At 38.5% G+C, this 27,365-nt stretch overlaps 1 protein-coding gene across 5 annotated transcripts in view; it reads right to left on the bottom strand.

Annotated features, from left to right (window-relative positions):
- Nucleotides 1-27,365, bottom strand: part of kiaa1109 (KIAA1109 ortholog) — a 407,563-nt gene that overhangs the window by 26,521 nt on the left and 353,677 nt on the right. For all 5 annotated transcript variants that reach the window (XM_060851682.1, XM_060851684.1, XM_060851685.1 and 2 more), the window contains 5 exons: nucleotides 27,132-27,271; nucleotides 19,629-19,833; nucleotides 12,167-12,367; nucleotides 11,261-11,440; nucleotides 10,201-10,338 (listed from right to left, as the gene is read on the bottom strand). In XM_060851682.1, coding sequence (XP_060707665.1) covers nucleotides 10,201-10,338; nucleotides 11,261-11,440; nucleotides 12,167-12,367; nucleotides 19,629-19,833; nucleotides 27,132-27,271 — 864 coding nt within the window. The remainder of the gene's footprint in view (nucleotides 1-10,200; nucleotides 10,339-11,260; nucleotides 11,441-12,166; nucleotides 12,368-19,628; nucleotides 19,834-27,131; nucleotides 27,272-27,365) is intronic.

Genomic DNA, 27,365 nt, shown 5'->3' with positions numbered 1-27,365 from the left:
ATCATGTCCACTCACCCAATATTCATTATGGGCAGATTTCAGGATCAAAGAATCATTGTTAACTTATAATATAAAAGCACAACGGCCCATCATGCTAGTTTTACTTTCAGAGTCATAGAGCTGTACAGCACAGAAACAGACCCTTCGGTCCAATTCGCCCATGCCGACCAGATACCCTAAATTTATCTAGTCCCATTTGCCAGTACTTGCCACATAGCCCTCTAATCCCTTCCTATTCATATATCCATCCAGATGTCTTTAAAATGTAATTGTACGAGCCTCCACCACTTCCTCTGGCAGCTCATTCCATACATGCATCACCCTCTGTGTGAAAACGCTGCCCTACAGGTCCCTTTTAAATCTTTTTCCTCTCAACTTTAATCTATGTCTTCTAATTATGGACTCCCCCACCACCTTGTCTATTTTTCCCAACCATGCCCCTCATGATTTTATAAACCTCTTAAGGTCATCACTCAGCCTCTGACTCTCTAGGGAAAACACTCCCAGCTTACTTGGCCTCTCCCTGCAACCCTCCAACCCTGGCTGCATCTTTGTAAATCTTTTAAAGCAACTGAAAATTAACCCTATGCCCTGCACATTTTTTTCAAACATAATCATTCTAATATTTTTAAGTAGGTGTGCAATTGTCCTGAAAGTTCAGCATAATTTCTTTTTAAACCGAGTTCCGCAATTGATCAAGTCATTTCTATAGTATGCTGTACACAAGACTCCAAGTATGGTGATACTTTGAGACAGTTACTAATAAATCCAATAAGAAATTCAGAAAAGCTTCCTGAACCAAAATGTGGGATTTTCTATTTCATAGAGTACTTTGGTTGAACAGCAGTGGTGCATTTCAAATAATATTAGTATGTAAGTGAAGGAGGGAAGGAGGAAACGAGGATATAGTTACATTTTTAACAAATGGCTGTAGCCAAAGAGTCACCTTACATGGCTTCTACTCCTGTTCCTACAGTATGGAGTCAAGAATCTATCCGTCACCTGCTCCTAATTCTCATCCCCACTTTGCCTTGAAATCATCCACAAACACGTAAATTGATGATAACCAGCTATAAAAAGCATTTCTGCTTTTGTTTCCACCCTCCAGGTTGTTTGTTGTATACGACTAACATGAAGCCAGAAAACAGAATTCACTTTGGGAGGGGGCCTTCAATGTCTACCAATTGTAGTTTAATACTTCCATCAATGCAAACGCCGGAAGGTTGGAATGAGTGATAAAGTAGTAATTGAATTTATTTTTATATCCTAGTCTGCTAAATCCTATTCATTTATTATGAATATTATCCTATTCATTTAGAATTTATAAATCCTAAATCCTATTATCTTAGTCATAAAGTCATAGAGCCATAAAGCATGGAAACAGACCCTTCAGCCCAACGCAACCATGCTGACCGGGTTTCCTAAACTGAACTAGTTCCACTTACCCACATCTGGCCCATATTCCTCTAAACCTTTCCTATCCATGTACCTTTCAAATGTTGTAATTGTATTCTCCTCTACCACTTCCTCTGGCAGCACATTCCAAATACACACCACCCTCCATAAATTCAATTATATCTTTATCACTCATTTATCCTTTATTCCATCTACAACTAAAACAGTTCCTAATTTAGATCTTCTAATTGCCCCCCATAACCGTTCTGATGTTCATATGTTGGATTAAAGAGCTTTGATTTGATCAACTGGTTAAAGAATGTCATAGCTCTGTTAAAGTCATGTGTTTAGAATGCAAGTTGCCAATATTGAAGGCACTTCCAATGCACAATGAGAATGAGAAGGGGGATTTAATAATGGAAAATGAGGAAATAGCCGAGGCATTGAACAAGTATTTTGTGTCGGTGTACACAGTGGAGGACATGAATAACATGCCAGTAATTGACAATGAGACTAAAGTAAGTGAGGACCGATAAACGATCATTATCATGAAAGTAGAAGTGTTGGGCAAGCTAATGAAGCTAAAGGTAGACAAGTTTCCTGGCCCATCACAGGGTATCAAAAGATATGGCGGGAAGGCTTGAGTCCACGATCTGGACAGCTCAAGTGCAAGATTTGGCTGATTCAAGAACATGATCTGAACAGATCTTGACAGATTTAAACAGATGCAGAGATTAGTGTCCTAGATCTTTAAATAAAACCTAGGGGAGAAGTGAAAAATCTGTTTAATTTTGGTTACTTGTGATTGGTTAAATTAAAAGCGTGGGAAATGGCTCTTAACATTGCTAAATAGGTTTTGGGATTTAAGATGCTTCCCCAAATTTGCCAAGTATACAATGAAAGAGGAAGGATATACGTTTAGAATTAGCAAACTGAGTAGAACTGGGTTTATTTAGGAATAATAAGAATGCAGCATTGAAGATATATGGAGAATCAGCCAAGTGCAGTGGAGTTGGAGAAAATTAACTTGAAAATTAGACAATTGGAGTTAGAAGATAAAGAAAAGGAAAAAGCAAGCCAACTGCCAAGAGATGATAACTTCCAGCTCTCAGAAAAAGCATCATCTATCCATAAAAGGTAGCTTGGCACATTAAGCTACAATTCCAGACAGCAAAATTCACAGAGAGAACTGTCCTATCACAAAAAGTCGATGGAGAGAGATGCTTTGGAAAGATGATCAGCGGAGACGGCAGGAGCAATCTGAAAGACAAATTCTGTGTGAACTTCAAGAAACTAAGTGTTAATTTATTGATTTCTTACTACTTGGGATTTATATCAGTGGGACTGTGCTATTAAAACAGCATACCAGTAGAATTTAGTTCAGTTTAGAGAGTAGTTAGGGAGAAATTCTTTGGTTTGTTCGTAATTCTGTTAATTTGTTCAATATTGGAGTTAGATAAATAAATTGTTACTTGTTGATTGTAGACTTGGAGGTGCTGGTGTTGGACTGGGATGGACAAAGTTAAAAATCACACAACACCAGGTTATAATCCAACAGGTTTATATGGAAGCACTAACTTTCGGAGCGCCCCTCCTTCATCAGGTGGTTGTCACATTAAGCTAAATTCCAGACAGCAAAATTCACTGAGAGAACTGTCTTATCATAAGAGGTCAATAGAGAGAAATGCATTGGAACCAACTGAAGAAGGAGCAGTACTCCAAAGGCTAATGCTTCCAAATAAATCTGTTGGACTATAACCTGGTAATGTGTGATTTTTAACATTGATTGTAGAGTGAAAGGATTTCAGTTCATTTAACCATCCCTTTATAACAGATTGGGGGTTGACTATTAGGTTATGCCACTCGTCACAGTTCCTTATCAGATTACGAAGCAAGGCAAACTTCCCTGCTCGTTTCAGTTTTAATTATCAGAAGAGTGTCGAAAAATGCACTCGTAATTTTCCAAAATTCGCTGGGCTTCGCGGCAGTTCCAGCAGATTGGAAAACAGCAAATGTGATGCCACTGTATAAGAAAGGAGGTAGACAAAAGATGGGGAACTATAGACTGGTTAGCTTCTTGCATGGGGAAAATACTTGAATCGATCAAGGCAGAAGTAGCAAGACATTAAAATAGAAATTGTCCCATTGGGCAGATGCAGTATGGGTTCATGAAAGGCAGATCGTGTTTAATTAATTTACTTGAATTCTATGAAGACATTAAGAGCGCGGTGGACAATGGGGACCCAGTAGACGTGGTGTATCTAGATTTCCAAAAGGCATTCGACAAGGGGCCAAACAAAAAGCTGCTGCATAAGATAAAGGTGTACAATGTTACGAAAGTGAGGACTGCAGATGCTGGAGATTAGAGTGGTGCCAGAAAAGCACAGCAGGTCAGGCAGCATCTGAGGAGCAGGAAAAGCGACATTTCGGGCAAAAGCCCTTCATCAGGGATGAGGAATTGTACAACGTTACAGGCAATGCATTGGATAGAGGATTGGTTAACCAACAGGAAGCAAAGAGTGGGGATAAATGAGCACTCTTCTGGTTGGAAATCCATCAGTGACTAGTGGAGTGTCTCAGAGATCAGTGTTGGGACTGCAATTGTTTACAATTTACATAGATGATTTGGAGTTGGGGACCACGTGTAATGTGTCAAAGTTTGCAGATGACACGAAGATGAGTAATGGAGCAAAGTTTGTAGAGGGATATAGATAAGTTAAATGAGTGGGCAAAGGTCTGGCAGATGGAGTACAATGTTGATAAATGTGAAGTCATCCACTTTGGTAGGAATAACAGTAAAAAGGACTATTATTTAAATGGTAATAAATTGTAGCATGAATCACAGAAGGTTGGTTTGCAATGCAATAGGTAATTAAGAAGGCAAATGAAATATTGTCCTTCATTGCCAGAGGGATTGAGTTTAAAAGCAGTAAGGTTATGTTACAGCTGTATATGGTGCTAGTGTGGCCATGCCTGGAGTACTGTGTACAGTTTTGGTCTCCTTACTTGAGAAAGGATGTATTGGCACTGCAGGAGGTGCAGAGGAGATTTATTAGGTTGATTCTGAAGTTGAGAGGGTTGGCTTATGAATAGCCTGCAAAATATATTCACTGGAATTTAAGAAGAATGAGGAGGAATCTTATAGATACACATAAAATTATGAAGGGAACAAATAAGGTAGAAGCAGGAAGCATGTTTCCACTGGTGGGTGAAATTAGAACAAGAAGATATAGCCTCAAAATTAGAGGGAGCAGATTTAGGACTGAATTGAGGAGGAATATCTTCAGCCAAATGTTGTGAATCTGTGAAATTCCCCACTCCATGATGTCGTTGAGGCTTCATCTGAATGGTTTTAAGATAGATAATTCCTTTACTCTTCAAAAAATTAAGAGTTATGATGAGAGCTGGGTAAATAGAATTGAGGCTACGAAAAGATCAGCCATTATTTTATTGAATGGCAGAGCTGGCTCAAAGGGCCAGATGGCCTACTCCTGGTTCTTATAATAGTGCTGTTCCTTTTGAAATATCCATTTAATGTCCAGCTTTGACCTCTAGGTTTACTTGTGAAGAAGGAATGCTGTGTATATTGACTCATGATGTTGGTGGTATATAATTCTATTGACGGCTTACGGCACCTACTGAAGGCCAGTTTCTTCCTCCCAGTACGGTACTGCTACATTACATGATGAAAGGTATCCTCATAACGGAGACAAGGTCTCTACTAAGGTTAATATAGTCTGTAACAGTTAGGTTGGTGTTGGTTCCTTTACTTTGCCACAAAGACTTTGGCAGCAATATTTCCTGCAAGATAAAACAACTGAAGCCTTGTCATCTTCATTCCATACTCAACAACACAATAACAAGGCAAAATGGCTGCTACGACATGCGGAGTAAATTAATGTTTTTAATCAGGGTTGGGGGGGGGGGGGGGGGGGGGGGGGAGTCAGTGTATAATTCTTTGAATGTGAGACGCTGTTGCAGACAATTATACTAATCACACATTGCTGATGGACTCATAACACCCAACTGGCATCAAATTCAATTCCAATGACAAATCATGCTTTTTGCATACATACATTATAATTTATAACCTCAAGCAATTATAATCAGTACATATTTCACATCAATTTGCCTCCTGTCATGCTAGATATACACAGATTTGCATTTGGGTTTTACTTGGGTTTGCCATGTCTGCACTGCCTTTTATACCTGATACTGGAAGACCATGCTTTACAGCTGCCACATTCTCACACTGAACTTTAAGTATACAAGGTCGTGGTCTGTATTGTTCAAGGATTTTTTTTTGTTTGGGAGGGGGTGCTATCACCATTTTGTCATTTGGGAGAAACCAGTAGTCGTTGAGATTGAGTAGTATTGTGACAGGCATTAAAGCTAGGTTTTTTTTAAACAGTTCAGTCAGCCTATGATATCCAAATGTTGTGCAGTTCATTTCCTAACAATGGGCAGTCCTGAAACACCTTTTCACACTTCCATCATTGATTACTTTCAACATTTCTGAGCTTGCATAGACTGTTAAATTGTCCTGAAAAGCATCAGTATCTTGTAGGCCCCTAAGAAAATGAATCCAGGGAGAAGGTTATGGTCAGCAGGAAAATCACAGAGGAAGTAAACAGATATTTTGCATCAGTCCTTACGGTGGAACAACTGTACAACCATTAATACCAAAGAATATAATGGAGGAACTAAGTGCCTTCATCATCACTAAAGAAATGATTGTTGGATTCTTAACTATGGACTTGGCAGATGTACTGGCTGTAATTTTCCAAAAATCCTTATATTATGGAGAAGTAACAAAGGACTGGAAAACTACTCATGTGACACCTCTATTCAAAAAGGGAGGTAGGCCAAAAGCAGATAACTATAAACCAATTAGCCTGTTATCTATTGCTGGATAAGTATTGGAATCAGTTATTAAAGTAATAGTAGAACACTTGGAAAGTCATAATTTAATCAAGCAGAGTCAGCATGGTTTCTTGAAAGGGAAATTATGTCTGACTATTTTGCTAGAGTTTTTCAAGGAAGTCCCAACCAGAGTGGATAGAGGGGAACCAGCAGCTGGACTTCCACAAGGCAGTTGACAAAGCTCCTCACAAAAGGTTAAGTCATAAAACAAAGCCCTAGCTATTGGAGGTAGAATATTGGCATGGATAGAGAATTAGCTCACGGACACGAAACAGCGAGTAAGGATGTCAGGTTCTTTTTCAGGTTGGTGACCTGTGATCAGTAGAGTGCCATAAGGATCCGTACTGGGACTGCAACTGCTTACAATATATATTAATGTGGGAAGAAACTTGGTGGAAGGAAGTGAATGCCTGTCACCAAATTTGCAGATGACATTAAAATAGGTGAAAGGCAGGTTGCGAGAGGGATACAGAAAAGTTTACAAAGAGGCACTGATAATTTAAGTAAATGGACAAAAGGTTGGCATTTGGAGTATTATATGGAAAACATGAAATTGCTGTTTTGGAAGGGAAATCAAAAGAACAGAATATTACTTAAATGGAGAAAAATTGCAGAAAGCTGTAACATAAAGGGAATTGGGGACACTTGTACACAGTAGGTTTTCTCTCTCACAAACTTGGTTGGCATGGATGAGTTGGATCAAAGAGTCTGTTTCCATGCTATATGACTATGACAATATCTAAATGGAGACCTGAATTCCACTGCTGGGTTGCAGGAAGCCTTCTCTGTAGTTGCCCTGGAAGATTTGCTTGTCCTCTGGGGCGGTTGAGCCCAGGTCTTGGCAGTCACCACCTGTGGGGTGATGAATGGACTGGGCATCTCTGGGGTGACTTGAGAGAAAGCATCTTAGTGTTCTGAGTGTCCCTCCTCCTCCCAATGAGTTTGTGCCAGCACAACTTCATTTCCCAGACAGGAAGTGGTAACTCGAGTGAGATCCAAGTCTTTTGTCCCTGTCTTGCCATTTCAATGATAGTAGTTATTGGTGCGCACTGTGATTGAGTGCAGGTCTATAAGCATATCTGGCAGACACTAAATGTGCCAGACCTAGTTCTCCATGGAGGCAGCCATAGCATGCATTCGCAATACTTATAATTTGGTGGGCTCCTCCACCTTTCAATCCAACCGACTGAATGCCTCTGACAATCCTGTTCATCTTGACAATATAATTAATGTTCAAGACTATGGGAACGTCTTCTGTCTGAGGCTTAGCAAGCACCTGATCTCTGGCAGTCCTCTGTGGCACATAGAAGTGGGGCAGTTCTTCCATATCCAGCTGTGGAGATGTGTCAATGATGTGCTCGTGAGACTGTGGCCCTGAGTCTAATCCAGAAATAGAAGTTACAAGTGAAAGGCTCCAAGCTCTGGAGTTTTGAAAAGTCAGAGGCAATTTAACTGAAACACAAAAGATCCTGAGGGGACTTGGCTGGATGAATGTGAAAAGAATGTTGCTTCTTGTGAGAGAATGTATAACTGTGTGACAATGCTTTCATTTTAAGAGGTAATTGTGTCCTGGTTTTTGTTTTGAAGAGAGGTTATGAGGCAGGGGGAGCGAGCTGCCTAGTTAAGAACACTGGAGTAAACAGTTTGGGAGGCCTTAGATTTTTTGTAAAAATACCTGAATGTATGTGGATTTCAGGGTTTTGATTTGTTAGTAGCATCCGAAGCAATTGATGTCTCAAGAGAGTTGGAAGCTTCAGTGAATCTCCTGGTTGTTACTTTCCTTGAATTTTCTTTTCATGTGTTTTTCCTTGTAGATTGGAGAATTGCATGTGAGAATTTTTTTTTGCTGAGGGATGTGTTTACAGGACATTACTCTATTGGAACAGTTAATTGGTATTAGTTACTGTATCTATTACTCTGTTAAGTTGTCCAGTAGCGTTGTTACTCTTTAGTTATATTTTAACTGTTTAAATAAAGTGTGTTTTGTTTAACATTGAGTAGTTTGACCAGTCTCATTGTATCGACAACAGACACTTTAAATTTGCCTTTAAAATAAGAAAAAAAAATGGGTCTAGGCTATCTGCTTAAAATACTTTGAGGGGGGTCTGGTCTAGTCCATAACAATAAATTTAAGAAAAAAGGGGTCGCTCATTTAAGACAGAGATGAGGAATAAAACTTTCCCTCCCAGAGGGTGGAGTGCCTTTGGACATCCTTTCTCCAAAAGATAGTGAATGCAGAATTTTAAAATAAAGGCCGAGGTAGATGGATTCTTGATTACAAAGGGGATAAAGGTTTATCAGGCTCATTCAGGGGTATAGAGTTGAGGCTAAAATCACATCACCCATGATCTTATTGCCTGAAGTTCTGTGGGATCATAGAATCTCTACAGAGTGGAAGCAGACCATTCAGCCCATCGAGTCCGCAGACCCACCAAAGAACAGTCCACTTTATCACTGGAACTCTGCATTTCCCATGACTCATCCACCTAGCCTGCACATCCCTGAACACTATGAGCAATTTAGCATGGTCAATCCACCTAACGCACAATCTTTAAACTGTGGGAAGAAACTGCAGCACTCGGAGAAAATCCACGTAGACATTCACCTGAAGGTGCAATCAAACCCTGGCGCTGAGGGGCAGTAGTGTTAACCACTGAGCTACCATGGAGTTGGGTTTAAAATACACCACCCTGACATGAACAAAGAATCTGGCGGCAGGAAGCACTTCATAGTTCCTTGAGATGGTGCTCTAGAGCTGACTTGCATAATTAAATAATGAAAGATTGCTCAAGAGCATCTAACATGGGCCATGGTGGAATGCCTGCCAGAAATCTTTGCCAAAGAAACCTTTTGTCAAAGAATGGGAAAATTCAGCCTTTTTTTGTGTTTTGCGATTAAGTAATTTATTAAGGTTATTTACTATAATAATTATTTCATTGCAATTGTATATAGCTTTAACTAGACCATCTCTAGGGAATGACATCGCAAGATCGGCTCAAATGAAGAAAGCTTAATGGCTCATTCAATCAAAATGATCTTAGCATTTTCTAATCATAGCATTCGACTGCTTCTGAAAGAACTTAATGTTTATCTCCCAATTTTCCAGACTAGAAAGCATTTGCCATTGGTCTTGTCACATGAAGAACTATATGACATCTATCTTCAGTTTATGTTGTAACAATTTGACTCATGTTGCTTCAGTTAACCATTGTGGTTCATTTGCATTGCAGACAAATTACTTGTAAATATACCTTCAAACATTCTCATAATTATATCACAGTTGAAAAGTATGATATTCTAGTCTTTCTTAATAATTCAGTCTCTGACATGAGTGAATCTATATTGTTTCCATGGTCTTGATGATAATAGCTGATCAGATACAACATGATCAGGATAAGCCATTGTACAATTCCTCCAACATCATCTCGAATATTTTGGTTGTATCATTCAGCACGCTGCATTTACTACTTGGTAGTGACTGAATATTTTCAGTTGACTAGAATGGATTGTCTCAGTCAGTCACATAATGTTGATGATGTACTGTATTGCCCATTTATTCTCAACAGATTAAAGGTTCTGCCATTCCTACACTTTCCTTTCCCCTCTTGTGCGTTCACAAAAAAAAGGCAATTGTTTGAGTGAACAGATAACACTAAAGAGTGAAGCAAAATGTTGGCTAACTTCGTAATAGAAAAGAGAGATAAAATTTGAACAAAATAAATCCAATAAAAACAAAGACAAAAGTAATTAATCTTTACAATTAAGATCTGCATTAATACAAGAATGAACATTAACTGATGACAGTTAATCATCAATGTGAAGTTTCTAAATCAATTTTCCTTCAAGTATTTTAAATTTACATTCACTTTGGCATAATCTTACCTGGTAAGTTAATTGTCTGATCACCAAGGAAGAGGCGCCGAGCAATACTTCTCCTGTACCAGGCTCTTGGGAATGCTAGAATTTCACTAAGTCTGCGCATATCATACTTGAAGGAAGCAGATCCAATGTCACAAACAGCTGCAGACAAACAAGTGTGTACTTCTTAAAATCACAAACTTAGATTGACTTACTACTGAAAACATGCTAACTTTGAGAAAGATAACTTTTCTTCATTGTAGACTAAAGAGGTAAATTGCTTTTCAATTAAAAAACTATTTCACTCTGGAGCAATTGCTCAAATACCTCCAATTCCTTGTATGTTTTGAAATATTAAAATAAACTTTGATGAACCAAAGTTTAGGTCAGTCAGAAAATTAAAACCATGCATAAACATCCTTGTACTACCTTCCCATGTGTGCACTACATTCAACTGCATTGTCACTTTATGATATTTTATAAGCAAGAAGCTATTTCCACAAAAATAATTATGTATCTTGATAGCATCGAAACTATATTTGCCCCTTTCTCCACTACAGAAACTAGCCATCATAGGTAGCCTAGCATGCAGAAGAGTTAAGATCTGAATTTCTTAGATCATCCAAATCCATAAATGCCAATAAATTAAGTTTATTGATTTTTAATGTGCAAAATAATTTTTTTAAAAAACTAGCTTAATGATTCACTTGTGGGTAAAACCGTACGTAAATTTAGTGTTCATAATTCAAGAATTTAACAATAGTAAACTGCATGTGAAAAAAAGAACAATTCATTTCATAAAATGATAGGATTAAAGCACATTTCTAATAATTTTCATTTGATACTCAACGTTAAATATAACTATCTTCAAATTTTTAGAAAATCCAATGACGCTCACTGAAGCATTCCAATTGGTCTATCCCAAGTTCCATTAGAATCTCCATTACAATTTTTAAAATTATTTGAAATAAATGCATAACTGCATTCCTTAAATGATTTGTTGAATATCTCTATACTTAATAATTCATAAATTCATAAAAGACATTTAAAATTATTCTATTGAACAGAAACTTGTTTTTCATACCAGAGATATTAATTAAGGTGGTTTCCATTTTGTTATTAATTTTGATTGGTATTTGATTATCAAACAATGTACCCCCTCCAGACCGTCTCATTCTAGACAAGCTGACTTTCACAAATTCAAGATTAATACTCAGAGAATCCTTACGACCGGTGACAGAACTGGCTTCTTCATCAACAGCACCTACAGAATGAGAAATTAATCAACAGGACTATTCAATGTATTCTTTCTACTTGTTAAAAAAATGTTATTCACTTTTGCTACTTTAGGTTGTCATAGTAGTCTAACCTGGCTCATCGTATATTAGGGTTGTCATAGAGTAATAGAGATGTACAGCATGGAAACAGACCCTTCGGTCCAACCTATCCATGCCGACATCATTATTCTTTGCTCTTTTATAACCTTAGCCAGAATTATTTTGCTAAAATCGGCAACATAATGTGTGAAAAATCATAGATGAGAGTTCAAGCTGTTACATCAAAATATTCAGTGTGCATCAACTCACTACAGCCTATTATAATAAAAAGAAATTAATAAAAATGTTGATTTCAATTTCTACATTGTGTGTTTGGATTCCACAGCACTCCATCTTTAGATTAGATTCAGATTCTGATAGTTTGCAGATAACAAATGTACACATTTGACAAATTGTTAAGTTGATAACAAGTATTTACATAAACCATCTCATAATTATATCATAATATATCAAATTATACCACTTGGGTATTTCTTTCAATAATAGCATAAACATAGAGAAGTATTAATTGTAACGAAAACCCATTTAGAATTAGAATGAAATTTACATAACGAGTTAAAAAAACTGAAAACTTTTACAAAGTACAGCAAAAAAGATATTTTCATTAGTAATATATCACACAGCAAAAATAAAACAATCTTGGATTCTTTTACCAGGGGCACTTGATCCAGGAGTCAGGCCAGTAACTGTTTTCTGTTTACCAGTTCCATATGGGTGGAATACATACAGGGAGAAATCGGACATGCAAGCTGTAAAACTCAAGCCTGATGCAGTAGTGCTGGAGTAAGAGAGATCAGACTGACTGCTGTTATGTCGGCTTCTTCCAAGAGGGCTTCCAAATCCAGTTGGTGTACCTTCAAAAGAGAAATTAATTGGTTAACACAAGAATGTAAATAATAATCAGATTACAGTCAAGTGGAGTGTATTTATTACATTCATGACCTGTATATGGTGATAGGTTTCATGGAGTTGGGTCGTTTGTTATTCATTATAGGATTCTGAGCCTTTAAGATGTTCTTGTGACCACGATACTTATACGGTTGATAAATTTATGTTTTTAGTCAATGTCAATAATGGGGAATTTAGTAATAGTAATGCCATTAAACACCAAAGGCAAATGATCAGGAACTCTCACTCGAGATAGCGTTGCCTGGTTCTTGTACGGCATGAAATGTTACTTGCCACTCCAATTCAAACCTGAATGTTGCTCAGATCCTGCATTAATGTCCTGCAGCTAAGATTAGTTTCCAATGACCACAACTTTATTTTGATTCCTTTGACCACAAGATTCCTGATGAAGGGCTTATGGCCAAAACGTCGACTCTCCTGCTCAATCTGCTGTGCTTTTCCAGCACCACACTTTTTGACTGACTCTCCAGCATCTGCAATCCTCACATTCTCCTAGAACCTTCCTTTGAGTCAGGTATGACACCAATAAGTAGCAAGATTTCTCTTCAAGCTTTGACTTGGGACTGTTTCCAGTTGTGCAAACTTTATTTTAAAAGAAAATTCATTGAACAGGATGATACTAATTTTTGCTGTACAGTCAGTTATTTTATAGCATGATGGTTATGTTCTTGTGTAACCCCATGTTATAGAAAAATTGCACTTTAGAAACAGTGTTTAGAATGTTGGCGATGTAATCGTGTTACAGTCAACACGTTTTAAAAGTTTGCACTTTAGAGACAGAGACTCCAATTCGTCAATCATGTTACAGCAAATTCACGTTGACGAAACACACGTTATAGCCAAACGCCCTTTACTATGAAAAGGGCATATATTTATATCGCTAAGTTTGAAGTAGCTATAGATCATGCTGATTCAGTGAAAGCATTACAGCCTATCAGAAGGTCAGAGGGTCGAGAGCCACTGTAGGTAGGCTCAGCAAATAGAGATGAAAGTTCTAGTTATTGAATCCTGGGTTAACCCCCTTTATATACTTGTGTCTGATAAAGGCAATTGCTCCGCATAGCTCCAGCAGGCAGGAGGCCAGAGTTCTTCTTCCTGAATATTGGATTATCACCTATTGGGGTGGAATGGAAAGTACCAATCACATCTGGTCACCTCTGCTAACAAGAGTAAAGGTTAATGAATGATCTGTTATAAAGAATCTAGTTGCAGAACTAACCCTGACCTCAAACTGTAGGATGTATCACAGTGGAAGAAATGAATTTCAATGGACACAGTAGATAATATATAGGTCAAAGAATTGAATTTCATGGTTCACAGCGTCTTGCTTTGCTTTTGAAAATTTGGAGTGTAGTTATAGAGTCATACAACATGGAAACAAACACTTCAGTTCAACATGTCTGTGCTGACCAGTCATCCTAATCTGATCTAGTCCCATTTGCCTTATTTGACCTATATCCCTCTAAACCCTTCCTATTTATATATCCAACCAGAAGTCTTTTAAATGCTGTAATTCTACTCACCTCTCATTCATCTAAAGTCCAGTGATTAGAGTTTCACTTTCCTCATAACACAGTTCCCTAAATGAGGGATCATCCTTGTGAACCTTCTCCAGGCAGCCCCTTTTGAAATAATATCTTAAATAACGGGACTAAAACTGCTCATAGTACTCCAGATGTGGTCTCACTAGCACACTGTACAGTTACGGTAAGACTTCCTTGTTTTTACACTCCAACCACCTTGAAATAAGGGCCAACATTCAATTTATCTTTCTGATTACCTGTTGCACCTGTGTGCTAGATTTGTGTTTTGTGCAAAGTATCTCTCGAGTCTGTTTGTGTTGTAGCTTTCTGCAGGTTTTCTCCATTTAAATAGCATTCTGTTCTTTTGTTCTCCCTTCCAATCTGAACAGCTTTGCATTTTTTCATAATATACTCCAGTTGCCAACTCATTGCCCATTTACTTAACCGGCCAATATCTCTCTCTCTGTAAACAGTTTATGTCCCTCTCAATCTGCCTTTCCAGCTATTTTAGTGTCATCTGCAAATCTGACAGATTACTTCCTCCAAGTCATTAGTTTGTATGGTTAACAGTTCCAGTTCCAGCACTAATCCCTGTTGTTGCTATTTCCTGCCTATTAGTTAATGTTCTATCTATACCAATACGTTACCTCCAACACCATGTGCTCTTATGACTTAAGGGTACTTGTGAGTTACCCTTTTGAACACCTTGTGGCAGTCCAAATACAATACTTCTTCTGTTTTCTCTATATCCACTCTGGTTGAGACTTCCTCAACAAACTCTCAAATTTATCAGACACAATTTCTTTTTCATGAAGGCATGGTGACTCTGCTTGATTGGATTACGACTTTCCAAATCTTATGCTATTATTTCGTTATGACTAATTCCAATACTTTTCCAACAACAGATATTAGGCTAATCAGCTGATAGTTCTGTTTTTTGCCTCCGTCTTTTTTTGAATAGAGGTATCACATTAGTAGTTTTCCAACCCTTTGTTACTTTTCCAGAAGTCAAAGGTCTTTAGAAAATTACAACTAATCCATCCACTATCTTTGTAGCTACCACTTTTAGGATCCCAAGATGCAAAGGATCAGGGCAAGGGAACTTACATGCCTTTAGCCCCATTAGTTTGTCTCATACTACTTCCTTAGTGATAGCAATGGTATGACAGCATAAATCATACATATGCTATCTGTCCATGCTTTATATGGATGAACTCTGAATCAGTGTCTCTTTCTGGCATGTTATTTGGGTTCCATTGGTCACACAATAGTTTTGTCACTATTGGAGGACAGGAACATTTTGGCTCAATAAATACTGGATGCTAGCCTAAAAGTCTGATAAGTCATTGTCATGGAAGAGCTGAAAGATTTGATGGTAAAGGTACAGATGGATATTGTCAGGTACTTGTGAAACACAGTACCCTGTTTCAGATTATGTTCATGGAGTATTGAGAGCGTAGCTCATCATAAAATTGGACAAATTACAGAGTGAAGGTGGTGAAGGATAGATTGTTGATGGACTCTAGAGCTGACAGCGTGACACCAAGACGTAGTTCTTTGAACTAAGCTAGTGTAATGAAAAAGGATGGTGTGATAAACAATGTCAAAGATTGCAGACTAGTTGGGAAGGATGAGGAATGATTATTTACTATGGTCACAGTTATGAGAATGCTATTCATGACGATGAGAAAGGCTTTTTCAGTATTGTAGTAGAGGTCGTCATTTGATTAATATTGTGGATGTATTCTATCTAAACTAGACATGCCTACCGGCTTTTCTATTATGTTATGGAGTAACGTATGATCAATTATTCTACTTAAATAAATTTAAAGCTCCAAGGTTTGGAATCAACTGCAAACCTGCTTTCCCAGTTTTCTTGTGACTCCAAAACATTCAAGTTAAAATACAAAATTATGTTCACCTCAGAGAAAAAAACTTCTAATTCCATCACATCATCCATTTTCAGAGGTCCAGGCCTCCTATAGTATTCAAGTAAAAAGTGAGGTCGGCAGATGCTGGAGATCAGAGCTGAAAACGTGTTGCTGGTTAAAGCGCAGCAGGTCAGGCAGCATCCAAGGAACAGAAAATTCGACGTTTTGGGCACAAGCCCTTCATCAGGCTTATGCCCGAAACGTCGAATTTCCTGTTCCTTGGATGCTGCCTGACCTGCTGCGCTTTAACCAGCAACACATTTTCAGCTCCTATAGTATTCAATCTCATTCATTATAAAGTGTGGTTTTGAAGCCCAACCAACCCAGCCCAAGTCTTGATTCTACAAAATGAATCATATCCAATATAGTTTTGGCCACAATTCTCTCAGTTCATACGGAGTTCTGACAAAGGAGCATAGTTCTGTCCCTCAATCTCATCAGTTAAGAAATAATAATGATAACTTACACTTTTTAAATAATTAGGCTAAATAACTGTGGATACTAAACAAATGAGTTACTGTACTATCTTAATCATAGCATGCAATTTAAAAAAACTCAAAGCATATAGGGGAGATTCTTATTATACAATGTCTGTATCCCAGGTTCAAGTCCAAGTCCAAAATGCTCCAAAGGTCTGAGATAATATCTCTGAACAGGTTCATCCTGGATATCCAGAATGAAAGCATCTCGTATTTGGTGATGGGAAAGAACAACTTATTTGTAAGAACACTTCTGAATATAAAACTAAAAAGAAAACACTTGTAAGGGGTTCTTGTGATGCAATGGTAGTGTCCCTGATTCTGCACAGGAGGCCAGGGTTCAAGTATCAAGTTCAAGTGACATGACATCAGTGAACAGGTTGATTAAAAATAAATCTAAGCACGTACCTGTCCAAACTCCATTTTAGCTTAGCCCTCTTCCTCTCTCCCTACATTTCCTCACATTTGATTGTTTGCAATGTTCTCAATGGGCTTATTGTATGTTAAATTAATTAACTGGAAAACACAGGTGATTTGCTGGTGGCAGTTAATAGATGAAAAAGTACCACGGGTGATTTGGTGATGAAAAATAAAGCTCAGTTGTGTGAAAGAACACTTTTGGATATAGAAAAAAAAAGTCAATATATCAAAGGATGCAAGGATTCTTGTGGCACATTGATAATGTCCATACCTCTGCACCAGGTGATCCTTGGTCTCACTTGATCCATAGGTATGTGATAGCATCTTTGAACAGGTTGATTAGAAGTTAAAAAGAAAATCAAAGCATGTACATGAATAGTTACAATCAGTTACCTATGATGATGTCACTATCACAGAATGAGGATGGTCAAAAGCAATGCATGACGGAAGACATTTTGTACATTAGATGACACAATCATCCCTGTCCTAAATGGATTCATCAGCAAGTTGTGAGAGAGATAGAAATTATTTACAGTGAGATATTGATAACTTAAGTAAATGGACAAAATGTTGACAGATGGAGCATTATGTGGAAAAATTGTAAGTTGTACATTTTGGAAGGGAGAACAAAAGAACAGAATATTATCTAAATGGAGAAAAGTGGGAAAAAGCTGCAAAACAAAGGGAATTGGGACTTCTTATGCATGAAACATAGAAGCTAGCATACACATTCAGAAAGTAATCAGGAAGGCTAATAGAATGCTTGCTGGCCCTTATTTCAAGGTGATTAACCATAACAGAAGGGATGTCTTACTGCAACTGTAAAATAGGCTGATGAGACATCTGGAGGGCTGTGAGCTGTTTTGGTTCTCTTATTTAAGGAAAGGTATTATTTCTTTGGAGGCTGATCAGAAAATATTCACGTGGATGATTTCTGATTTGGAGGAATTGTCTTGGAAGCAAAGGCTAAACAGTTTGGAGTTTAGAAGAAAGAAAGGTGATCTCATTGAAACACAAGATTCTTAAGGTGCTTGACTGGGTAAACGCTAAAAAGATGTTCCCCTCTCATTGGAGTCTCGGATGAGCGGGCATTGTCTCAGAATAAAGGGGTGCCAATTTCAGACTGAGATGAGGAGAAATTTCTTCTCTCACAGGGTAGAGTCTATTGAATTCCTTGCCACAGAGAGCGGCTCAGTGGTTAGCACTGCTGCCTCACAGCGCCAGGGACCCGGGGTTTGATTCCAGCCTCGGGCAACTGTGCGGAGTTTGCACATTCTCCCAGTGTTCAGGGATGTGTAGGGTAGTTGCATTAGTCAAGGGTAAATCTAAACCAATAGGGTAGGGGAATGGATCTGATTACTCTTTGGAGGGGCAGTGTGGACTTATTGGGCCAAATGGCCTGTTTCCATGCTGTAGGGTTTCTACGATTTCTATTGTTCCCATGAGCTGCGACAATAGACACTTGTGCATGCTTAAGGCGGAGATAGATTCTTGATCAGTAGGGGAATCAAGGTGATGGGGAAAGGGCAGGAAAGCAGACATGAGGAATATTGGATCAGACTTGTTCTTATTGAATGATAGATTAGGCTGGAAGGGCCCAATGGTCCACTTCTTTTCCTATTTCTTATGATCTTATGAAGTAATAACTCATTAGTTACTAACCGAATACTGGAGCTGATTTGGTGTGCTCAATGAAACCCACCATCAAATCTGACCTAAACTAAAATCATATAATCAAGCAGCATAAATTGAGATAGGAGCTTTGGCTAATGCTACAAGTTGTGACGTTGGCAAAAAGATAACTACCTCAGCTACAGATGAAGATTGCAACAACTGGTTTGAAATTTTGTGCATAAATAATTCTGGAATTGGTCAATTATTTAATACTGGAAAATAGTGACTGTCATTTAGCTTGAAAAGAATTAGCAAACTATCTCATAACTTTGTCAACAGCCTTGACAAAGGCTCAGTTAGACTCTAAACATCAGCTCTTTCCCTCCTTACAGATGCTGCCAGACCTGCTGTGATTTTCCAGCATTTTCTCTTTTGATGGCATAACTTAAACTAGTTATTGAAGCAAAACTCGGACTAAAATATAAAGGAACATGAGAAAATTCTGTTGGTATGCTTTTTTGAATATAAAAGTGAAAAGGAAAATAAACACAAAAATGTGCTGAGGCTGTAGAAAAATATTTGCTTTGTAATACAGGACATTCAAAGATGCCAGCAAGAGATCTTGGACCAGCCTGGACTGTCATAAGTTTAAATTCACTACTTAAGTGTGAAATAAAACCATCTGCTTTTGATAATCTTGAAGCAAACAGCAGTTAGCCTGCCATGGGAGATCCTTGATCAGGACTGTGCAGAGTTTGACAGCTTCATGAATTATAAGAATACAGGTCCCTCTACATAGAGAACGATTTATATGTATCATTATTAACCACAACAAGGACTTTGTGATGTGAAGTATGTAATCCACCTTACTGATATCTGCAAATAAACTGTTCTCTTCATAAAAGTGTTAGCAAATCACATTGTACTTGCAATACTTTCAGATTATGAGTATATATCATGAGTTATGTATATCACAAGTTTGAAAATATATACATTTTGTTGTTGAATTATAATGTCACATTCTCAAAAAGTAGTAAAAGCAAACAATATCAACAGTAGAAGAAACAACACCGTAAACAACCAAAGTATGAGGTCCTCTTTTGTATAAAGAAAATAAGGAAAAGTCTCAAAATGTGAACTAAGGATGTCATATAGTTTCTTCATTTCTGACTTCCTCTAAAAAAATGCAGAGTTGAAATAAAGAGGAGTACTCATTCTTGTGCTACTTTACCTACATACCTGTTTTGTTAGCAGCAGTTTTTAATACGGTTTGAGCGAGTAGTGATGTGGCAGTGGCAGACATTTGAGATCCGTCGAAAGCATGTGAGAAACCCAAACTTTCTAGATCGCTTCGATTTGATGAGAACACCAAGTCCAGTGAAGGTAGCTTTAACATACATTCAACTCTTGATACAGGTAAACAACTGAACTTAATCTGTGAAGGCTGCAGAATACAAGAAAATGTTTTGGAGCGTATGAATCAATGTTAAAGCAATTCAATTCATACAGAGTAAGACTAGAACATAAATCTCTCCAAATTATACTATTAAAGATAAATATACTGATTAATTTATAGGGTCCAAGTGGTGCTGCTTATGGATAATTCAGAATCTGAAGTATATTCCCTGATACTCAGCATAGTAGTGCAGCAACCAAAAGCAAAAGTGGTTCACCGATTATTGCAACAAACGAACTGATTATAACAAATATAGTTTGTGGCTTCTAATGTAATTGTCAGCATCAAAAGACCACATATTTCAGAACTTTGCAGTCAGTAAGAGAACAAAATATATAGTGATTTCTAGAGGGTAGAATTCCCTTTTCCTGACATCAGTTAAACATGACACTCAACCAAGGGATATCCAAGTGTCTAGTAACAATATCATCAAGCAGGATAAGTAGCCAGGCATATTGATGTATTCTCACTGTGAACAAGATAGCAGGCCAAAAACCACTGTGAATCATTTGACTTATAAATTTTACAGTGAAATAAATAAATGGGACATATTGAATGAAGCTAGAATATTGAACTTTAAAATAATTACAAGTGTGGCATTTATTCTAATATGGAAATTTGACAAATTATTTCCATAAGACATAGGAGCAGAAGTAGGCCATTTAGCCCATGAAATCTGCTCTGTCATTTAATGAGGTCATGGCTGATCTGATAATCCTCAACTCCACTTGTCTACCTTACCCCAATATTCCTTGCTGCACTTACTGATCATAAATATGTCTATCTCAGCCTTAATAGACTTAAGCATAATGCTTCTTCTGCCCTCTATACTAAAGAATTCCATAGACTGACTAATGTCTGATAAAAGAAATTCCTTCTCATTTCTGTCCTAACCAAGCAAACTCCTGACTGTCAGATTATGCCTTCTGGTGCTAGACTTGCCTGCAAGGGGAAACAATCTCTCTGCACTTAACCTTTCAAGCTGGATACTAATCTTCTATAAGGTCTCCTCTGATTCTTCTAACCTCTAGTGAATACAAGCCTAACCCTCTATAATCTTACCTCTATAGCTAGGACCAATATAGAGAATCTTCTCTGGACAATATCAATGCCAGCATATCTATCCTTATATATAGTGTCTAAGATTTTCACAGTATTTCAGGTGTGGTCTAACTAGTGCCTTACAAGGTTTTAGCAAGACCTGTCTATTCTTATACTATTTTCCCTTTGAAATAAAGTCCACTTACCATCCCCATTCCTTGCTGAACTTGTATGGTAGCATTTTGTAGTGTACTGTATGCAAAATGACTGTGCTGCAGCTTTCTGCAGTTTGTATCCATGTAACACCATTCTGCGCCTCTATTCTTCCTGCTAAAGTACATAACCTCACATTTCCACATTATGTCCATCAGCCAAATCATTGCCCATTTGTTAATTTGTCTATATCCCTCTGCAGACACATTGTGTTATCCTCACCACTTGCCTTTCCACCTGCTTGCATTTCATCCTTAACATGTGCATAGTATTTTCACTCCTTTAATCCTGGTCATGAATGTACATTGTAAATAATTGTGGTCTCTCATTGATCCTTGTGGCACTCCACTAGTTATAGGTTGCCACCCTGGAAATGCCCTACTGTCTCCTAACAGTTGGCCAATCCTTTATCCTACTACCATCATTATGTTGGGCTCTTAACTTATTAAGTAGCCTAACCTCATCAAACGTCTTCTGAAAATTCAAGTTGTTTACATCCACTGCTTCATGTGGACTCTGCTTGATTATATTATGTATGTTTAAATGCTCTGTTATTACATTCTTCGCAATTGACTTAAACATTTTTCTAATATGGATGTTAAGCTAATTGCCCTATAGTTACTATTTATTGTCATCTTCCCTTTTTGAACAGAACGGTTATATTGGTAATTTTTGGGTAATCTTTCGTTGGTGTTTAAAACTTTCTTAATCCTCAATTACCAATAATCTTTTCCACATCATGTGCTTTTTCTTTCAATGTTATGCTAGCCTTAACTTCGCTGGTTAACCACGGCTGTCCTATCCGCTTCCCAGAATACTTCTTTCTTACTAGGATATATCTTTATTGTAAGTCAGTAACTACGTTCTTAAACATCTGCCTCAACCATCCAGCTTGCTCTGCCCTAATTCCTTTGTAATTACCCTTATTTAAGTTCAGTTGTTAGTGACCAAGCTTCTCTCTCTCTCACTGAATTCTACTATGTTATGGTCACTGGGGATCTTTTATTCTGAAATTATTGATTAAACTATCTTATTACACATCATCAGATCCAAAATAATGTGATCCCTAGATGGATTCATAGCATACTGTTCTAGGAAACCGCCCTTTAAATTCTCTCTTATGGTTACCTTGATCGATTGCTTTGACTTTCCTAATCTACGTGAAGGTTAAAGTCATGCATAATTATTGCACTGCCTTATTCACGTGTGCATGTTATCTCCTGATTTATTCCCTCCCCGACTGAATAGAGTAAGTTAAACTGCAGGACTGACCTTGAAACAGTCAGTCAAATGGCAATTCAGAGGGACACACTAATGCTCTGATGATACTGGTTCAAATCCAAACACAGTGATAGTGGAATTTAAATTCAATTAATTAGTCTTAGTAACAGTGACCAAAGAACTATTGATGATTGTTGCAAAAACTAATCTAGTTAATTAATATCCTTTAAGGCAGTAAACTGCCATTTTTACCTAGTCTGGCCTACAGTCCACAGTAATGTGATTAGCTTCGAACTGCCTTCTGGATTGACTGAATAAGCCATTTGGTTCAAGAGTAATTAGATAGGGACAACAAAGTCTAGCCTTGCTAGCAATGCCCACATCCCATGAAGGCAATAAAAATGGCAGTTTGAGCATAGTATACCATTAAAAAGGCAGTTACATCTCATGTACCAAAGTGGAAACTTCAAGGAGCAAAACCAAGTACATAAGATCTGATCAGTTCAAAGACTTCCCACTGATTATATTCTGGGTACATGGGAGCTGGGAATCTCAACAGAGTACCCTCTAGAGAAGCATAAAATAATTGACAATCACTTCAAGATTTTCAGGTTTAACTGCATCTATATGGGTTCCAAAAATTGCTCTCATATTCATATGAATAATGATGGCAAATACTGACAGCTCCACCATCATTATTACAACATGGGGTCAAACATGCAGGTTATTATTCATCAGGCTATATGGTTTGTGCTCAGCAAAGTGCTTCCTAACTATCCCATAGAAACAGCTACACACCCCCTAACTTCAGCACAAATCAGTCCTCTTATTATACATCCTCAGCTCACTCAACATCGAATTCAGCATTTAAATTGAATGCCAAAAAAAAGTGAAAATAAAATTAAGTTATTCCAGTTCTTTAAAGCTCACCATAATTCATAAATTTGATATTGGATTGTTTAAACAGTACCACAGATACTAACTCCTAAGAACTTGGTGAAGAAGCCAAGGGGTTAAGTTATACAAGGTGCAGTGGTCACTGCCCCTAACCCCTACCCTGTCTAAAATGCCTGCTAGGAGCTTACCCAGTGGGAGAACCAGTCACTTATAACAGATGGGATTTCCATCCCTCATGGCAGTTCTCAAACACAGATCCGGCCTATCACCTTCACCTTGACCTCCTTCCACCTATCACATCTCCATCGCCCCTCCCCCAAGTCCCTCCTCCCTCCCTTTTATTTTAGCCTCTGGACACACTTTCCTCATTCCTAAAGAAGGGCTTATGCCCGAAATGTCGAATCTCCTGTTTCTTAGATGCTGCCTGACCTGCTGCGCTTTTCCAGCAACACATTTTCACCACAAAAGTGATACCAAGGCTTGAGGGGTAGATAGACATTAAAGTAGAAGGATGAAAGACTGGAAAGACTTCCAGGGTTTAAGTCAAAGCATAATCATCCTTAGAATCAGGGATAGCATTTTGACAAGAGGGCAGCTAAGGACAGATCCTTATTATTACCATAAATAAGGTTGATAGACTAGAACATAGAACATAGAAAAATACAGCGTAGTACAGGCCCTTTGACCCTTGACGTTGCGCCGACCCAAACCCACCTAACCTACACTAGCCCACTATCCTCCATATGCCTATCCAATGCCCATTTAAATGCCCATAAAGAGGGAGAGTCTACCACTGCTACTGGCAGGGCATTCCATGAACTCATGACTCGCTGAGTAAAGAATCTACCCCTAACAACTGTCCTATACCTACATCCCCTTAATTTAAAGCTATGTCCCTTGTAATAGGTGACTCCATACGTGGGAAAAGATTCTCATTGTTTACGAAATAAGGTAGGTGAACTTGCAGCGTGGGTTGGTACCTGGGATTTCAATGTTGTGGCTATTACAGAGATATGGGTAGAACAGGGAAAAGATTGGCTGTTGCAGGTTCCAGGGTTTAAATGTTTTAGTAGGGTCCGAGGTGGGGGTAAAAGAGGGGGAGGTGTGGCATTGCTTGTCAAAGATAATATTACAGCAGTGGAAAGGACGATGGATGAAGACTCATCATCTGAGGTAGTTTGGGCTGAGGCTAGAAATAGGAAAGGTGAGGTCACCCTGTTAGGAGTTTTCTATAGGCCTCCTAATAGGTCCTAGAGACATAGAAGAAAGGATTGCGAGGGTGATTCAGGAGAAGAGTGAAAGTAATAGGGTGGTTGTTATAGAGGACTTTAACTTTCCAGATATTGACTGGGAAAGCTATAGCTCGAGTATATTAGACGGGTCGGTGTTTGTCCAATGTGTGCAGGAGGGTTTCCTGACACAATATGTAGACACGCCAACAAGAGGTGAGGCCACACTGGATTTGGCTTTGGGTAACGAACCAGGCCAAGTGTTAGAGAATTGGAGGTAGGTGAGCACTTTGGGGACAGTGACCACAATTCGGTGACTTTTACTCTAGTGATGGAGAGGGATAAGTGTGCACTGCAGGGCAAGAGTTATAACTGGGGGCAGGGAAATTATGATGTGGTGAGGCATGGCTTAGGATGCGTGGCTTGGAAAAGTAGGCTTCAAGGGAAGGGCACAGTCAATATGTGGTGCTTGTTCAAGGAGCAACTATTGAGTGTCCTTGATAAGTATGCACCTGTCAGGCAGGGAGGAAAGGGTCGTGTGAGGGAGCCATGGTTTAATAAGGAATTAGAATCCCTTGTTTAAAGGAAGAGGGTGGCCTATGTACAGATGAGGCGTGAAGGTTCAATTGGGGCGATTGAGAGTTATAAGGTAGCCAGGAAGGATCTAAAGAAAGAGCAGCAAGGAGGGGACATGAAAAGTCCTTGGTTGGTAGGATTAGGGAAAACCCAAAGGCTTTCTATAGGTATGTCAGGAATAAAAGAATGACTAGGGTAGGAATAGGTCCAGTCAAGGATATTAGTGGGAAATTGTGCGTGGAGGCTGAAGAGATTGGAGAGACACTGAATGAATACTTTTCGTCAGTATTCACTCAGGAATAGGACATTGTTGCCGATGTGAATATTGAGTCACAATTAATTAGAATGGATGGCTTTGAGATATGTAGGGAAGAGGTGTTGGAAATTCTGGAAAAGGTGAAAATAGATAAGTCCCCTGGGCCTGATGGCATTTATCCCAGGATTCTCTGGGAAGCAAGGGAGGAGATTGCAGAGCCATTGGCCTTGATTTTTATGTCCTCGTTGTCTACAAGAATAGTGCCAAAAGACTGGAGGATAGCAAATGTGGTTCCCTTGTTCAAGAAGGGGAGTAGGGATAACTCTAGTAACTATAGGCCGGTGAGTCTTACCTCTGTTGTTGGCAAAGTATTAGAGAGAATTGTAAGGGATAGGATTTATGAACATCTGGATAGGAATAATGTGATCATGGATATTCAGCATGGTTTTGTGAAGGGCAGGTCGTGCCTCACAAACCTTATTGAATTCTTTGAGAAGGTGACTAAGGAGGTGGACGAGGGTAAAGCAATAGATGTGGTGTATATGGATTTTAGTAAGGCATTTGATAAGGTTCCCCATGGCAGGCTACTGCAAAAAATATGGAGGTATGGCATTGAGGGTGCATTAGAAGTTTGGATTAGGAATTGGCTGGCTGGAAGAAGACAGAGGGTAGTAGTTGATGGTAAAGGTTCATCTTGGAGTGCAGTTACTAGCGGTGTTCTGCAAGGATCTGTTTTGGGACCATTGCTGTTTGTCATTTTTATAAATGACCTGGAGGAGGGGCTAGAAGGTTGGGTGAGCAAGTTTGCGGATGATACGAAAGTCGGTGGAGTTGTTGACAGTGAGGAAGGATGGGGCAGGTTACAGCGGGATATAGATAAGCTGCAGAACTGGGCAGAAAGGTGGCAAATGGAGTTCAATGTAGGTAAGTGTGAAGTGATTCACTTTGGTAAGAGTAACAAGAAGATGGAGTACTGGGCTAATGGTTGGATGCTTGGTAGTGTGGATGAGCAGGGGGATCTTGGGGTCCATGTACACAGATCTCTGAAAGTTGCCACCCAGGTAAATAGTGCTGTGAAGGAGGCATATGGCGTACTGGCTTTTATTGGTAGAGGAATTGAGTTCCGGAGTCATGTTGCAGTTGTATAAGACTCTGGTGCGGCCGCATCTGGAGTATTGTGTGCAGTTTTGGTCGCCATACTATAGGAAGGATGTGGAGGCACTGGAACGGGTGCAGAGGAGGTTTACCAGGATGTTGCCTGGTATGGTAGGAAAATCGTATGAGGAAAGGCTGAGGCACTTGGGGCTGTTTTCATTGGAGTAAAGAAGAGAAGCCATTGAAAGTGATACTCTGGCTGCAATTAAATAGCTAAAAATGGTTCTGTGAGATTGTAGCCTCACCCATCCATACAGTGGAAAGGAAAATGTAGTCAACTGCAGACATGGCGAGAAAACGTTTATTTTTGTCGCTATCATAGAATATCGCATTGTCATAAAATAATTTTATCCTCATATTGTACAATATTAATTCCAGTTGAGTTATAAATAAAAATGGCATCTGGAACAAGTTTTAAAAAAAATTAAATTCTTATGAAATGCCTTAATTGAAGCCATTGGTGCTTATATGATCTTTGGCAATCTTTATTTTAATAACACAATATACTTACATGCTTCCTTGAGCCAATGATTTGATTTACTTTGGCCAAGGTGTTTACTTACAGATTACAAATTCACCTATAGTCTATTATCTTCTGCTATTAAAGTACAATTTAATAGTCAGATTTAATTTTACCAAATTTTTAAATCATGATCAATCTTTAGAGTCATTCCAAGTGAAAGCGATTGGTTGCTTACCTGCACCCTCACATAAACTACAACATCTACTGGAAAAGAAGAATACGATGAGGTAGATGATGATACTAAAGATGTTGTTGATTCTTCCAATGGTTCAGGAACGTCAAACTGACCCACATCTTCATCTTGGGAGCTGAGGGCTGTAATAGGGAATTTAATTAGTCAGCAGTAAAGACGATATTACTGTTTTGAATCTTACCTTGGGAGAAATTATTATTTCAACAGTAAAGAACT

Source organism: Hemiscyllium ocellatum, chromosome 36, assembly GCF_020745735.1.
Source record: "Hemiscyllium ocellatum isolate sHemOce1 chromosome 36, sHemOce1.pat.X.cur, whole genome shotgun sequence".
Lineage (NCBI taxonomy): Eukaryota > Metazoa > Chordata > Chondrichthyes > Orectolobiformes > Hemiscylliidae > Hemiscyllium > Hemiscyllium ocellatum.
The sequence above is the reverse complement of the archived record's forward strand: the minus strand, read 5'-3'. Positions and strand labels throughout refer to the sequence as shown.